The sequence below is a fragment of the Eriocheir sinensis genome, chromosome 28 (assembly GCF_024679095.1).
Source record: "Eriocheir sinensis breed Jianghai 21 chromosome 28, ASM2467909v1, whole genome shotgun sequence".
Taxonomy (NCBI): Eukaryota; Metazoa; Arthropoda; class Malacostraca; order Decapoda; family Varunidae; genus Eriocheir; species Eriocheir sinensis.
Genome location: NC_066536.1, coordinates 465,001 through 482,500, shown reverse-complemented (window position 1 = coordinate 482,500; position 17,500 = coordinate 465,001). Strand labels below are relative to the sequence as shown.

Below are 17,500 nucleotides of genomic sequence, written 5' to 3'. Positions count from 1 at the left end.
ATAACTGACTATAACTGATAGAAAAAAAGAGATACTGAAAAAGAGAAAAGTTACTTTATGGGAAAAAGTGTTTCGCCAAATGCTGAAACTGTCTTTTTTAAAGCAATAATTGGCTAACTTTATCCTTAGATTTATATGCCAATGTGACGTAAGTTTAAAAATAACCACATAAATACTTGATATATTAATATGCTGTACATATTGGAAGGTTGATGAGCTTGTAATAATCTTCATCCCATGACAAATTTCCCTAGGTATGCCATGAAGAATAGCCATTCTAAAAATAAGACATCAGAGCGCCCATAACTTGTCCGTTCTTCACTTTGAGGGCGGCACCACGATAGCTCAGTGTCAAGGACCTCGTTCACTGAAGGTGCGACTACTGAGTAAATGTCAGGCGTGCATCTGTATTTTAATTCACCTTCCTTCAACAGTACCTCTTCTTTCTTATGACAAACTCCTGCAAGAACAGGATATCAAAACACCTTTGGAAGAAAACTGACAATCATTTTGGCTTCTATTATTTTCTGAAAAACATAATTTTTGAGCATGATTTGTCATGTTTCCTTCATCGCAAAAAAGAAAAAAAAAGAAAATAGGTAGAGGAGGCAGGCAGCGGCTCCGCACACCTCTGACGACGTGTAACTCGGCCCGCCACGCTAAATATGGTGGCTCGTTTGGACTCCTCCAACTCCACACCAATTTATTTTGGCTCTTGCTCGCTCCACGCTCTGGCCGCTGTATCCACGCTTTGGGCCAGCCTCATGCAGCCGTCCCTTGTTTCCCGGACCAGTGCACAGCAGGGGCTTCCTCGATAACGTTACAGGATGGTTTAGAATGCCCACATTGCTCGTGTAGCTTGATCACTGTCGCGGCGACGTTTTCCTCCCAACACTGTACATTTAAGACGCCACCAAGCCTCATCATTCAGGGTCAGTTATCGTCTACCAGATTCCTACGAATATTGTGATTGCTGATTCATATTCAATATTCATCTGAATCGAATATACTACATCTTACTGTGGTATATCAATATTATCATACAAACTGAAAAAAAAAAAATGGAATTCTAAGGAAGCTCACGAATGGTTTTGAATGCGTTATTCCCAGCAGGAACATCATGAATATTGAGTGTTGCTTGGTGACAGTCTCCCACAAGGTTAGGGCACAATGTGAGTCCAACACCTAGAAGGCACAGGGGACGGCTGCTCTACAACCCTTGTCTACAACCACCACCTTCACCACCACTGCCGCCGCCGCCGCCGCCCCCAGCTGATCCTCGTGCCAGCAGGGCGGCCGGCGAGTCACCATCACGGGGGCAGCAACGGCAGCAGCAGTAACAACGCCCGTGGAAGACAATGGATGCTATAATTAGGTGATACTGATATTTTTAAAGCAAGTGAACATTGAACAAATACGATGGAAATAATATGCATAGAGTTTCCTAAGTTTCTCTCATATCAAACTCCAAAAACATCTGGGATTCAGTAAAGAAAAAAAAAATGAAGAGGACAAAAAGGAGAAAGATCCAAGCTGCTGCATATTTTTAACCGGCAGTGGAGCGCCAAGCCAAGAGTACCATGACACGATGAAAAAAAAAAATAAGGTATCAGAGGGACTTTGTAGCTACGACATATTTTTAAACCCAAGATCGAGAAGCACGCCAAGGACACCAGGTGACAACAAAACAAAACAAAAAAACAGTACAAGCTAAAAGATAAGATGAAAAATATGTGTGTGATATTGTCTTCGTACATATTTTCTTCGCTACATTGCCGAACGACAAGGATAAAAAGAAAGAGAGACAAACACACACACCTACAAAAAAGTGGGAAAAAGAAAAGAAAGCATGGTAATATTATCCTCCTTAACGTCTCCGTAATGAGTAATGGACCATCGCCAAGGCTATAAACACAAGGGAGAAGAGAGAAAGAGAAAAGAGGAGTAAAAGAGACGAGAAAAATGTAAGTGTCCTCTCAAACGTTTCTGTAGCAGGTACTAAAATAATCTCCTTTGACCACTAATCGACAAAAAAAAGGCAGGTGACGACAAACAGTATACAGGAAAATAAACAATCCCTCCCCCCTTCCCCCACGCACGATAAATGATGTTCAGTAAAAAATAAAACATCCATAAAAACTTCACATGCCGAGAGAGAGAGAGAGAGAGAGAGAGACGTAACGCTCCCACAAAGACATAATTATAGTCTTGACCATGAACTAACTGAGTGACTATTGGTTCCTGAAATGTGCTTGGAGATTCTAACCCTAAAATCGTGCCAAATGGCTTATGCGCTTCCCCCCCCCCCTCTCTCTCTCTCTCTCTCGTCAGGCAAAGCGTAGGTACGAAGATAATACTGCCGCCAGCTGTAAAACTATTCCGAAGTCTTTTTTTCGATTTATTTACAACAAAAAGGCAGTCAGAAGTGGGACTGGACCCCTAACTGACAACGATGGTAAACTAGTAATTGAAAGCCAGCGCGTTGTGGACTTCTTGAACATTTTTTTTTCCCTCAGTATTCAATACTGCCAGTCTTACCACCACTACCGCCAACACTAGCGATGGCAATAGTATAACCGACAATCCCACTCAAACCTTGCCTGACTTTGAAATAACTCCCGACGAAGTCCTTAATGCTCTCCAGTCCCTTAAAACAAATAAAAGTCTTGGACTAGACAATATATATCCTATACTATGTAAAGAAATAAAGAACGAAGTACTCCCCTCTCTCACAACAGTATTCAATGTCTTCAAGGCATCGTCCCTTTAGATTGGAAAAAAAAGCTAACGTAACACCGATTTTTAAGAATGGTGATTAAATAGTACCGGACAATTACAGGCCCATTGGTCTAACTTCAGTAGTAGGTAAGCTACTCGAGAGCATAATTAGAAACAAAATTGTGAGTTATCTTAAAAGCCACTCTTTTATTAAGGATTCTCAACATGGCTTCAGTAATAAGAGATCCCGCTTGTCGAACTTACTGACCTTTTATAACTAGGTACCTTTTCTCAGCTTATGACGTAACCAAATCACCGAATATAGTCTATCTTGATTTTCAGAAAGCGTTTGATAAATTTCCACACCATAAATTACTTTGTAAAATAAAGCAACTAGGTATTGACGGTAAAATATGCCAATAGATCGCAAATTGGTTGAGTAACAGACAACAAAGAGTGGTGATAGATGTGTTTAACTCAGAGTAGGTGTCTCTCACGAGTGGTGTCCTCACAGATTTATATACCAGGTATATAACTCTATGGGTGTCCCTCAAGGCTCAGTTCTAGGCTTAGTGTTGTTTATAAATTACATCAATGACGTTGACGCTGGACTCAGTAATCTCATTTGTAAATTTGCCGACGACACAAAGATTGGTAACTCGGTCCTCACTGACGAAAACAGACAAAGCCTTCAAAAATATTTGCATCAAATTTCAGTTTGGTCGGATGGATGGGAGATGCCCTTCAATGTTTCAATGTTAATAAGTGTCAGCTTATTTAAATTAGTACAAAAAATAAGACGTTTGATTTCGAAATATGTGGCATGAAACTCAAAAGTCTTCCATGCGTCAAGGACCTGGGTGTCAGAACCGCGTCTAACCTGAAATTCTCACAGCAATGCAATGACGCAGCAAACAAAGCGAACAGAATGCTGGGCTTCATTAAGAGAAACGTCTCATACAAAAATAAGACGTAATACTTCCACTGTACAATAGTGTAGTCAGACCCCATTTAAAATATGCGGAATAGTTTTGGTCTTCCCACCACGCAAAGGACATTACTAAATTAGGTGTTCAAACGAAGGGCAACAAAGATGATCTCCTTGCGCAACAAACCTTGCGACGAAAAGCTCTTATCCTTTAAACTGTTCTCTCTTGAGAAATTTGAGAAACTTGAGAAATGTTTCAAAATACTCAGCGGCTTTACGAATGTGGACAAATTCTCTCTCTCTCTCTCTCTCTCTCTCTCTCTCTCTCTCTCTCTCTCTCTCTCTCTCTCTCTCTCTCTCTCTCTCTGTTCTGCTACCCGTTTTTTTTTTTTAAGGGACACGAACGATGGATGATGGGCGAGATGACATACGACGCGGAGAGACAGCGGAGGCAAGCAAGGACCAAGAGACCGATGAACCCTTTTATGGAGTTTACGAGAGAGAGAGAGAGAGAGAGAGAGAGAGAGAGAGAGAGAGAGAGCAACAATTTAGAGACAAAACCTCAGGAGAGACATTCGCAACACCCTCCCATGGCATGCCTTTAGAACCTCTTGCATACCCATTCCTACAGGCCACAGTAGGTACCCGACAACGTAACAAAAGTCCCTTCCTATGGCACCTTACGGCATAACGCACTTGGCGATGAAAAATCTAGCACAACAGAAGCAACCTCTTTAAACGCAATATACAAAAAAAGAAAAAAAAAAGAAAAAAAAAAAGAAAAGATACAAAACAACCACACACAAATGACATGACTGTACCAAATGACGTATGATTGAGTGCCTCTGTGTGTGTATCTGTGTGTGTGTGTGTGTGTGTGTGTGTGTGTGTGTGTGTGTGTGTGTGTGTGTGTGTGTGTGTGTGTGTGTTTAGTCATGATTCCCCTTACACTTCACAGTCCCTAGCAGGAGTAATAAGACAAAACCTGACACTCTTGGCAACGTCTGGATTAGATTCTTATTCAAGTCTCGCCGCCATAAGTGACGAGCGAACGAGCCTTCTTCTCCCTCCCCTCTGAAGTTCATCCCTCTCCCTCGCCCCTCTCCCCCGCCCCTCGCCCTTCCACGCAGAGGAACGTCATCTGGGGTGCCAATTCACCCCATCACTGCCTCTCATTCCGCTCACTTCCTTCCTTCACACTGTCACTCACGCCACTGCACGCTGCACTTCCTCCTTCCTTCCTACTGTCACTTATTCCACGCACATTCCTACCGCTGAATACGTCAAACTCTCTCTCTCTCTCTCTCTCTCTCTCTCTCTCTCTCTCTCTCTCTCTGCCAGCTGTCTTCTCTTCCCTTTCAGATACTGCTGCCTTACGCACTTTTAATATTTGAGCAACTGAAAAAAAAGAGGAATATTCTTCAAGCAGCCATGAGCTTTGTGTGCGTCCCCTAGCTTCCCACTACACGACTAGAGAACCTGTATCAACTTTCGTGGAGATATGATTATCAAAGAGAAAAAGCAGCTTTCTGTTTTAAGTAAGCTATATTGATTGCTTTGAACTTCATGTTAAGAATGAATTATTTTGCGATAATTATAAGTTAAATGCATATAAGATTAATTCGATGCTTTATATAAGCTTCTGACTGAAAACACACTTTTAATTAAAACTTATAGTCATAGTCTGATTATTTTTTGTGGGGGAGGAACATTCACATAAAAAGTATTAATGACCGCCTTGAATGATATTTCCAGCAGTCTTTGCAAGGATGAAAACAACGTCAGAATGCAATGTTGTGTGAGAAGCAAGAGTTGGCCGCCGCGCAGAGAAGAAACTCATCTAAGAATAGGTCTGGCCAGCCGTCCGTGTTGAGCCCAGAGCCCTGCGGCCCGCGCCCTGAACCCCGTGCTCCGTGCCCCGTGTCCCACCCCCTGAACCCCAAGCCCCGTGTCCGTGCCCCACGCCTTGATCCCCACGTCCCGTGTCCAGGGCCCCGCCCCCTGATCCCCATGCCCCATGCCTCCCCGCGACCTGAACCCCGTGCCCCGTGTCCCGCGGCCTGAACCCCCGTGCCCCGTGTTCCGTGCTCTGAGCCTCATACTCCATGTTAGTTACTTGCCTCATTTCATTTCTCACCATTCCACACACGCCCTCGCCCTCGCCCCGCCACGCCACTCTACGCCATGGCAACTATTGCAGGAATGAAATACAGCACGGGTAAACTCTTAGCGTAAACTGACCTGACACATCAAGATCAGGCGACTGACTTCTCACTCGTGGATGGCTTTAGAAAGTGTTCCGTCCATCATTCTTCATCGGCTCACGTTGTATTCCTTTACTTGTGGTTTAAAAGTATAACAGTTTCACAGCAAACTATCAGCTTTGATCTGCCTTGCTTAGCCTAGTATGAAATATGTTATGATCTCATTTATAGGCATTGCTTTTTCAGCGGTTATCAGCACAGCCTCAGCCGCCAGCCTGTCGCCAGGAGCGTGACAGCTGGCCGTCGCACGGGGCACAAGGCGGCTGCTTCCTACGACCTGAAACGACACTTCCTTCTCGGTACATTCTCCTGAGGGGATCACACTTCAAAATCCTCGCATAGAGCAGCTCTGAGAAACTGCTGAAGGGTCTCAAAGCTGCAAAGAAAACGATTTCCTCCTTGATGAACGACTTACTTATTTCTCATGGTTGCGTCTCGTCCCTGTGAGAAGCGAAGAACAACTGGTGGCGGCGGGAGCGGTTCTCCCAGCACTCAAGCCCTCATTTGGCAGCGGCTCCGGGTTGGGTATGCACCAATAACTGACGTCCAACTCACTTTTTCTCGGCCGCGCCAAACGGAGGGAGGGCGAAGGGCAACGTGTCGATCAAGATAAAGAGACTCGATTACCGTCTGCTGCTCCAGCAAACAGCTGCACACGAGGCGAACTGAAGCGCTGGGCCGGCGCGTGATGTGGACAATGCGTTGACTCAGGGGTAATGCGCTCTCTCTCTCTCTCTCTCTCTCTCTCTCTCTCTCTCTCTCTCTCTCATACTTTTCGGTAGTTTTTAGCCCTTATTTTCCTCCTAATTGTTAACTTGCACTCTTCGACTATTTTTTTTTGTCTGTCATCACTCCGGCAAAAGTTTTCTGGTTCCCGCATCATGTTTACAAACACCTTTGTGTCCTTATAATGACAAGAGATTAAATACCACGCAAGGTTTTCTATTAATTTTTTGGTTGCATACAGAAAAATCATTCAAACATAAAAAACAAACAAAAAACAGCTGAGACGCTGACAATGGTTCATGAGTAATAAACACATTCCGACACTCCGTCAACAATTTATTTCGCATCTTCAACAAGTAACTTCAAATCTATATTTTCCACTTTGTCGGTGTTTAACGATACAACAATATGAGGTACCCAATAAATGTATGATGTTCCGTTCGGCTGGTGTTCAGGATGAGTAGATTTTGGATCGGGACATCCTTGCGGTGCTCATTCGTCTAATGTTTACGTACTGCATCCCATTTTCCTATCCTCGCTTTTTGATTTACGGAGTCGAGGTCTCGCACAGCATTACCGCGAAACGACCTTGCGTCATCGCTCACCCCACCAAGACCAGGCAACAGACACCAGAGGTCTGAGAGGGGAGGAGAGGAGGAGGGGGCTTCAGAGAGGAAAGAAGATAATCCTATTACACGCACCAGCTTGGGAAGGGGTGTTCAGTTTCCCGGGTCCCAAATTAGACCAAGGAAAGTCCTTGTTGCCTCCAGTTGACCACCGCAGCCTGGGACGCCCCGCCCCGCCCCGGCCCGCCCGCCTGGCTAAATTAACGTTGGCCTTGCGGCGCCTCCGCGGGGGACACGATGCAGCGGCTGGCGACCAGTCAACTCGTGGCGACACGGAGTTACGAGCGCAGGCTCTCAAGTACAGAAATGTGGAAAAATGTTTGTGGTGGCGGAGAACATCCGTTAGGGAGAGTTTAGTGACCAGCGTAGTGTTTGTTATTTATTTATCTTTATAGTTTAATTTCTTTGCGGTACAAGGGCGCTAGGCCAAAAGCGAAACATTTCCGAAACTTGCTACTTCAAATAAAATGAAATAGAAAGATGACAACAATAAAATCATCAAATTACGTGTCACTCCGTGCAGTTGTTTTCTCTATTACGGATAAGTTTCATTAAACGTGCAAAAAGAGTCAATCCTTCTCTGCCTCGTGGAGGAGACTCTTTGGTAAGTTAAATCCTTCTGCTCTTCCTTGCTCATCACGACGCAAGAGTAATTTCTTTTGTTTCAGCATAAATTCAGTTTAATCTGGCGCTACATCTTACTACTCTGATATAAGAAGAAAGTTTATTGGATGCACGAAAAGAATTCCGATCCCTCCTGATTTCCCTGTGACGAATTGCCTCCCAGCGCCTCACGTTCATTCCGTTCCCCGCTTGACTAAAGTAGTCGCCGAGCTGTGCGTCGGCAAGGCCTTGCTTCCTGCTGTGGTTTTACTTTAGCTGGCCTCGCGCCCACCATGCATGTAGCAACGCACGCAACGCACACATGAAGGAAAATGAAAGTTTGATCGTAAAGCGTCTGTATCTCGCTTCCATTGCTTGACTAAGGGTCACTACTTTGCTGCCTGCCTGTGCATGTGTGTGTCAGTACCTGTACGTGTGCCTGTGAGTCTACCTTCCTGCCCATCTACCCGCAAGCCTGCCTGCCTTCTCGTCTGCTTGCCCACCCGCCAGCCTTCGGCCCAGCTAACAGTGTACACCTGGCGAGTTGACAGCGCCGGTCAGCAGGTGTTTCCATGTGGTGCGCCTCTCCTACTTAAACAGATCAGGGACCTGCAAGAGGCTCGGCTGTGTCAAATATTTTGCTTCTTATCTTTCAGTAGTGGCTCGGTGCCGTCTTTGGTTTCTTCAACCTACTGCTTCCAGATAGTGATTATCCCTTACGTTCGCCTTATACGACAATATATATATATATATATATATATATATATATATATATATATATATATATATATATATATATATATATATATATATATATTCTTTTTACGTTTACACCTATGAAGGCTTTCTTGGTAGGGCCTGGTGGTCTGCCTCAGACCGTTGTGGCGCAGGCAAATGTTTATAGCGGCGCCTCATGCTGCCCCTCGAAGCTCATCATTAACCCTTTCTTTCAGAGAGAGAATCTAGAGTCCTGGTTGATAGGTGGTCTTCTGGACAGCATGTGGGTTGTTTAAGGCCACTTGGCGTTGACTGAAACATCCTAGCTTGTGGCACCGGGCGGGACGCGAACCCGCGTCCTCCTGGACGTGGTGCCGTCACCACTAACAAGCCACCCACCCCCCCCCACAGCCACCTTTTCCAAATCCTTCCCCACCACACGATTCTACCCGCGTCCTCCTGGACCGTGGTGCCGTCACCATCATCCCAAGCACCCCCCCTCCCCACACACCCACCAAATCCCCCTCCACTCACTCATCTTCTATCTCATGTTAAACCAATTCTTGATTATGCCTTTGTTGAATCTAAATTTACCTAACTGAAACCCATTGCTACTCGTACGTGTTCTACCCGGCTCTTTTACACCTAATACCCTATTAAGAGAGAGAGAGAGAGAGAGAGAGAGAGAGAGAGAGAGAGAGAGAGAGAGAGAGAGAGAGAGAGAGAGAGAGAGAGAGAGAGAGAGAGAGAGAGAGAGAGAGAGAGAGAGAGAGAGAGAGAGAGAGAGAGAGAGAGTGTGTGTCAACCTGTGTCCCTTTAGTTTGGCATCGGGATAGGTGGAAGTGTTTGGACAGCCTATTTTTTACCCCAAGAACACTTAACTCAAAATACACTGACCCCAAAACACAAACCCATTACGTGAAGAGAGACAGAACAAGGTACAATGCTAGGGGGAAGCTTAAGGAAACGACATATCGTCACCCTCATAAAATAATCGCCCAAGTCATTTTCCAGAGATTTCCAGGTTTTTGTCGACATCAATTTTTCAATATGTGACGCCCATTTTTGTATAGTTGCTTTCGTCATTCAGGGCTTGGGTGTTCTAGAATTGACCTTTTCATTTCTGCCTAAATCTTAAGCCAAATGAGATAATGCCAGTTCTTTTCTGATTTCCTGTAAAGTAGAAAATAATGACTTAGGCGGTTTGTTTATGAAGGTGACGATATGTAACCTTCCCTTTAAAAACAGGAACACTTTACACTTTCAGAAGGTATTAACAATATACTCGTTTTCTACCAATACATTCTGTGTGTGTATGTGTGGAAAGCGTATTCTAAAAAGGCGTATGATAATGGGATTCACGTTATATTTCAAGTATTTAATATATATTCTGTCACTGAACATTGTCTCTTAACAAAAAGGCTAAAAAAAAGTTTGAGAAAAAGTGAGATAGCTCTAAAGTGAAATAATCTAGAAAGTTGTCCCTAGATGCATTAGAGAGAGGGATAATTACTCTACAATATGGTTAAAAGCAAATTAACCTAACCCAACCAAAACCAGGATGTTTTGTAGTCATCCTATTTTCCTTTTTTAATTCTTTTAGGTATTATTCTATATCTTTAAGCAAATCATAAAATATTTTCGAGATAATGTCGAAATGGAGTTTTTATATATGTTTTTTCTCGTTTTTTTCTTTTTTATATGATTTCTATTACCGGAAGGCCTGATGAGCTCTCAGTGAGGCGTAGGTAGCAATGTGGAGGCACCAGCTGTTGCTAAACGTCACAGCTGGGCGGGGCGGGGTAAGGTGGGGGCGGGGGCGGGGCAGCGGGCGGCGTTGGGGATGGGACGGAGGATAGCAAAAGGATGGTGGGACAGAGGGAGACGGGGACAGAACGGGGTGGAGGAGCAGGTGCGAGATGCGACTTTTCCTTCGATTCAATCATAGGTGTACTGAAAAGACAAACGCCGAAGAGTAAGTAAATAAAGACTGATAAATTGACAAAGGAATAAATATCGCAGCGAACCTTATCCCGTCAGCTGTTTGCGAATGAGAAGACAGTGACGAGTTACAGACAGTTTTGACGTTGCTTAAAGTGGACCCAACACCGCTGTTCTATTATTGCCATGTCAAAATTAATCAAGCAAGACTTCACTACAATAATTCAAACTACTTCTGTACTGAATCATCATTGGCCACCCTCCTCCCTCCTCTACACACGGAAGCTAAGACGTACGATAATTAGAACAAATACAAACTCCTTTCTGTTTTCATGGTTCGCTCTCACCCCTGCACCTCCTCACACACTCAGAAAACTTTAAAATTATGACACGGTGGGACTTGGTGGGGCAACAGTATTTATAAATCTCAGTGAAGCAGAATTCTTGGCAGGGTTCTCATACATATGGGTGGGTCTAGGTGATGCTGGGGTTTGCTGGGCTGGGCTGCAAATGGAAGGTGTGGGTGGGTTGGGTGCTGCGAGGGCGTGGGCGGCTGGCGGTGACGTGAGGGCGAGGGTGGAGAGGAGTAAGTTTGGGTCTTTAATTTTACACACTCCTCTTTTTGCGTTGCGAGTTGTAATGAGATAAAACGTAATTGTAGAAGTGACCCAGATTTTAACTTCTGTAATATTGTGTTACTGGATTTTCAGCTATACATTTGTTTTTGTGTTGGAGCATTTTTTTTACCATAAGGTGTAGTATACTTACATTGTGGTCTGGGTGTGGGTGTGAATGATGATGATGATGGGTGGATCGAGGAAAGTGCGGGTGTATGTGTTACGGGGTAAGATGTTACGTATTGGTGAGTGTTGTAACGGTGACGCATTGACATGGGAAAGTGGAGATGAGGGTGTCTGGGAAAGGATGTGACAGGTATGGGGACGGAGGCGATGGATAAGTATGGGTGTGGGTGAATAGGTAGGGATGTGAATGCTGCTAGTGAGGGTGGTAGCGGAGGTGGGGATAGTGTTCGTAACGGGGGGAAGTATGGGTGTGAGGTGAATATGTGGGGTTCTGAATGCTGGAGTGGGTGGTAATGGAAGTGTTGGTGTGGAATGATGATGGTTGGTAGCGGGTTGGTGGGGAAGGGGCAATACGGAAATATTTAAGATGACAATTGAGGGATAGGTATGTGAAAGAGATGGATGAGCGTGGTTATGAAGACAGAGTAGGTAAAATTGTGTGTGTTTGTGTGTGTGTGTGTGTGTGTGTGTGTGTGTGTGTGTGTGTGTGTGTGTGTGTGTGTGTGTGTGTGTGTGTGTGTGTGTGTGTGTGTGTGTGTGTGTGTGTGTGTGTGTGTGTGTGTGTGTGTGTGTGTGTGTGTGTGTGTGTGTGTGTGTGTGTGTGTGTTGTGTGTGTTGTGTATGTGTGTGTGTGTGTGTGTGTGTGTGTGTGTGTGTGTGTGTGTGTGTGTGTAATCCACAGCGGCCTGATCACGAGTTGGACTCGCTTTCGCCAGCAGGTACCCTCCCGACGAGAGCAAGTGCTCATTATCGTCGATCTCTGGGTACTGCCAGGACCTCACACACCAAACACCCCATCCCCCTTGCTCAAGGGGGGACAGTAACCACTCCTAGTCAACCGAAAGAGTCCGGCCTGAGCGGGGCTCGAACCGCCGCCTGTTTGGCTGTTAAGCCTCGCAGCGCAGCGCTCTATCCACTGAGCCACCGGTGGTGTGTGTGTGTGTGTGTGTGTGTGTGTGTGTGTGTGTGTGTGTGTGTGTGTGTGTGTGTGTGTGTGTGTGTGTGTGTGTGTGTGTGTGTGTGTGTGTGTGTGTGTGTGTGTTTAGAAATGCGTGCGCCTCCTCACCTGCGTCACCGTGTGTCCACATAGCACGCCTCGCTGTCGTTTTTATTCTAATTCCTTAAAAATATTCTCCCGCCGCCAAATTAATCTTCTCTTCTCTTGTTGATGTCGCATTACTTTGCTTGGCTTTGATCACATTTTTATTTCTTCTTATACTTTTATTCTCAAAAATAAAAAAGGGACAAACGTTACGGTAATTTTTTTTTTTTACAGCTAAGGAGACAGTTCTAGGGCGTAAAGAAAAATATTAGAAAAAAAGCCCGCTTCTTACTGCTCCTGAATAGAGGTCAAAGGAGTGGCCAAAAAGAGAGGTCAATGTCGGGAGGAGAGGTGTCCTGATACCCTCCTCTTGAAAGAGTTCAAGTCGTAGGCAGGAGGAAATACAGATGAAGGAAGATTGTTCCAAATCTTCAAGATTTTACCAGCGTGGGGGATGAAAGAGTGAAGATGCCGGTTGACTCTTGCATAAGGGGTTTGGACAGTATAGGAATGAGCATGAGTAGAAAGTCGTGTGCAGCGGCGCCGCGGGAGGGGGGGAGGCATGCAGTTAGCAAGTTCAGAAGAATAGTCAGCATGAAAATATCGATAAAAGATAGAAAGAGAGGCAACATGGCGGCGGAATTTAAGAGGTAGAAGACTATCAGTATGAGGAGGAGAACTGATGAGACGAAGAGCCTTTGACTCCACTCTGTCAAGGAGAGCTGTGTGAGTGGAGCCCCCCCACACATGAGATGCATACTCCAGACGAGGGCGGACAAGGCCCCTGTAAATGGATAGCAACTGTGCGGGGGAGGAGAACTGGCGGAGACGGTACAGAACGCCTAGCCTCGAGGAAGCTGATTTAGTAAGAGATGAGATATGAAGTTTCCAGTTGAGATTTTGAGTTAAGGATAGACCGAGGATGTTTAGTGTTGAAGAAGGTGATAGCTGAATGTTGTCAAAGAATAGGGGATAGTTGTTTGGAAGATTGTGTTGAGTGGATAGGTGGAGAAACTGTGTTTTTGAGGCGTTGAAGGACACCAGGTTCCTCTTGCCCTAATCGGAAATAATAGTAAGGTCTGAGGCTAAGCGTTCTGTTGCCTCCAGTCTTGAATCGTTAAGTTCCTGTAGGGTGGGTCTTCTATTAAATGAAGTTGAGTAATGCAGAGTGGAGTCATCGGCGTAAGAATGGATATGACAGTTCGTTTTGGAAAGAAGATCATCAGTGAACAACAGAAAGAGAGTGGGAGATAGAACAGAACCCTGTGAGACACCACTGTTAATAGGTTTAGGGGAAGAACAGTGACCGTCTACCACAGTAGAAACAGAACGGTCAGAAAGGAAACTGGAGATAAAGGTACAGAGAGAAGGATAGAAACCGTAGGAGGGTAGTTTGGAAAGCAAAGATTTGTGCCAGACCCTATCAAAAGCTTTTGGTATGTCCAGCCATAGACTCTATGGTCCAGCGCAATAGCAAAGGTTTCGCCGAAACGGCTAAGAGAGGATGACCAAGAGTCAGTTAGGAAGGCAAGGAGATCACCAGTAAAACGCCCCCTGCGGAATCCATACTGGCGATCAGATAGAAGGTCAGAAGTGGAAAGGTGCTTTTGAATCTTCCGGTTAAGGATTAATTCAAAAGCTTTAGATAGACAAGAAAGCAAAGCTATAGGACGGTAGTTTGAGGGATTAGAATGGTCACCCTTCTAAGGCACAGGCTGTATGAAGGCATACTTCCTGCAGGAAGGAAAGGTAGATGTTGACGGGCAGAGGCGAAAGAGTTTGACCAGGCAGGGTGACAGCACGGAGGCACAGTTTTTAAGGGCAATAGGAGGTACTCCATCAGGTCCATAAGCCTTCTGAGGATTGAGGCCAGAGAGGGCATAGAAAACATCATTTTGAAGAATCTTTTTAACCGGCATAAAAGAGTCAGAGGGGGGATGAATAGGAGGAATATGCCCAGAATCGTCCAGAGTGGAGTTTTTAGACAAAGTCTGAGAGAAGAGTTCAGCCTTAGAGATAGATGAGACGGCAGTGTTGCCGTCAGGACTGAGGATTGGAGGGAAAGTAGGCGTGGTAGGCGTGTGGTGTGTAGGAACAGTATAAGCTTGTATCTTATATATAAAATGTAATTTTTGGCAAAGGTTACAGCCTGTACTCGCCCCTGCCAACGCTCCCTCTCCCTGCCTTTGCCCTGCCGACAACAGTTTTTTACCCAGTTTTTCTTCTTGTCTTTTTTATTTTACACTTTTTTCATATCTTTTTCCTGTTATTCCTAATCTTTTTTAAAAATCATTTTCTTCCATACATCCCTTTTCATTGTTTTCTTCCTTCATTCTTTCTAATTCTTCATTTTCTTACTTTTCTTTCACGTTCATCATCGCACATCTTTCTTTCCTAATTTTCTTTTTCTTCTTTATATTCAATTTTTTTCTCGTCTCCTATTTTTTTCTTCTACTTCCATACATTACTTTTATAGTTAATCTTTCTTTCCTTTAATATCAACCATGACTGTCTCCCTTGGGTGCTTCCTCTTTTCTATACGTACACACACACACACACACACACACACACACTATATATATATATATATATATATATATATATATATATATATATATATATATATATATATATATATATATATATATATATATATATATATATATATATATATATATATATATATTATATATATATATATATATATATATATATATATATATATATATATATATATATATATACTCCTCCTCATATATATATATCGCAATGTCCTTTGCTGTAAAAAAAAAAATATATATATATATATATATATATATATATATATATATATATATATATATATATATATATATATATATATATATATATATATATATATATATATATATATATATATATATATATATATATATATATATATATATATATATAATTCTTCATCTGTCTCCCATTTCTTTCCTTTTCTCCATTTTCTATTTTTCAGTCCCTCAATTTTCCTTATTGCTTAACCTGTTAACATATTCTTTCTTTAGACATCTCTCTTTTAAACTTTCTTCCTTTATCCTTTCCTTTATGTTCTGGTTTCTAATTTTTCTTCTTGCTTCATGTCTTTGTATAATCTTTTTCTTATATTTTTATCGGTTTTCAAAGTTTCCTTTGTCTTTTCTCAGTCCCTTTGTAGTTTTCCCTTTCTTTGTATCTCTCTATACTTTTTGTCCTTATTTTCTTTTTACTTGATTCCTTTTTTTTCAATTTTCCTTTACTAGTCCTTCTACTTTCTCAGTCCCTTCACCTTCCTCCTATTTGTTTATCTCTTTATATATCATCGCTGTCCTTACATTCCTTTCACTTGACTCCTTTTTTTTTTTTCATTCATTACTGGAGGAGGTAGGAAGACACCTACCGAACGGGCGTGAGCTACTCCCGGTGAGGATATATGGGAAGCGAGGAGGGTGCTGAAGCCCTTCAAGTTCAGTTCAGCATGCTCTCTAAAGACAGTTCCTCTCTTTTTCTACACCACACTACATTCACACAGCTCACACACCTTTTCCCAAAATTCAAAATTCAAAATGGCGAAAAACAACACTGTCTCGGAGTCTCCACCTGGTGGGGGGACCATAAATACCCCCAGGGAGAGACCCCTCTGTGTGTGCCCAGCGCATCTCAGAGGTGATTGTCTCTGGAATGGAAGCATACATTCCACGTTCTTTCTATGCTCCTCATGCTAAAAAGCCTTGGTTTAATTATGCTTGTTCTCGTGCTATTAAAGATAGAGAGGCAGCTCACAAAAGGTTCCAGAGCCTTCAAAATCCCGCCAACTATGACCTTTACATTTCAGCCCGGAATCGTGCTAAATCTATTCTCCGACTTACCAAAACTTCTTTTATCAATAGAAGATGTCAACACCTTGCTTCTTCTAATTCTTCCCGTGACTTCTGGCATCTAGCCAAAAATTCTGGGCATATTCCTCCTACTCATCCCCCCTCTGACTCCTTTATGCCTGTTATTAAGATTCTTCCAAATGATGCTTTCTATGCCCTCTCTGGCCTCAACTCTCAGAAGGCTTATGGACCTAATGGAGTGCCTCCTATTGTCCTTAAAAACTGTGCTTCCGTGCTGACACCCTGCCTGGTCAAACTCTTTCGTTTCTGCCTATCAACATCTGCCTTTCCTTCCTGCAGGAAGTATGCCTTTGTACAGCCTGTGCCTAAGAAGGGTGACCGTTCCAATCCCTCAAACTACCGCCCTATAGTTTTACTTTCCTGCCTATCTAGAGCTTTTGAATTAATCCTTAACCGGAAGATTCAAAAGCACCTTTCCACTTCTAACCTTCTATCTGATCGCCAGTATGGGTTCCGCAAGGGGCGTTCTACTGGGGATCTTCTTGCTTTCTTAACTGACTCTTGGTCATCCTCTCTTAGCCATTTCGGTGAAACTTTCTCTGTTGCGCTAGACATATCGAAAGCCTTCGATAGAGTCTGGCACAAGTCTTTGCTTTCTAAACTGCCCTCTTTCGGATTCTATCCCTCTCTCTGTACCTTTATCTCCAGTTTCCTTTCCGGCCGTTCTATCTCTGTGGTGGTAGACGGTCACTGTTCTTCCCCTAAACCTATCAACAGTGGTGTTCCACAGGGCTCTGTCCTATCACCCACTCTCTTCCTGTTATTCATCAATGATCTTCTTTCCATAACAAACTGTCCTGTCCGCTCATACGCCGACGACTCCACTCTGCATTATTCAACTTCTTTCAATAGAAGACCCTCTCAACAGGAAGTATACGACTGGAGGCTGCAGAACGCTGAACCTCAGACCTTGCTATCATTTCTGATTGGGGGAGAAAGAACCTTGTGTCCTTCAATGCCTCAAAAACTTAATTTCTCCACCTATCAACTCGACACAATCTTCCAAACAACTATCCCCTATTCTTCGACAACACTCAGCTATCACCATCTTCAACACTAAACATCCTCGGTCTATCCTTTACTCAAAATCTCAACTGGAAACTTCACATCTCTTCTCTCGCTAAATCAGCTTCCTCGAGGTTGGGCGTTCTGTATCGTCTCCGACAGTTCTTTTCCCCCGCGCAGTTGCTATCCATATACAGGGGCCTTGTCCGCTCTCGTATGGAG

At 43.6% G+C, this 17,500-nt stretch overlaps 1 protein-coding gene across 2 annotated transcripts in view; it reads right to left on the bottom strand.

Annotated features, from left to right (window-relative positions):
- The window catches only part of LOC127004340 (prostatic spermine-binding protein-like), an 8,851-nt gene extending 2,358 nt beyond the window's left edge, over positions 1-6,493 (bottom strand). Inside the window, exon 1 of one of the 2 annotated variants that reach the window (XM_050871899.1) lies at positions 6,326-6,493. In XM_050871899.1, coding sequence (XP_050727856.1) covers positions 6,326-6,336 — 11 coding nt within the window. In that variant the 5' untranslated portion in view covers positions 6,337-6,493. Of the gene's footprint in view, positions 1-5,887; positions 5,907-6,325 lie in introns of those variants that run through there. The other variant, XM_050871900.1, reaches the window with a different exon arrangement.
- Positions 6,494-17,500: the final 11,007 nt, after the last annotated feature.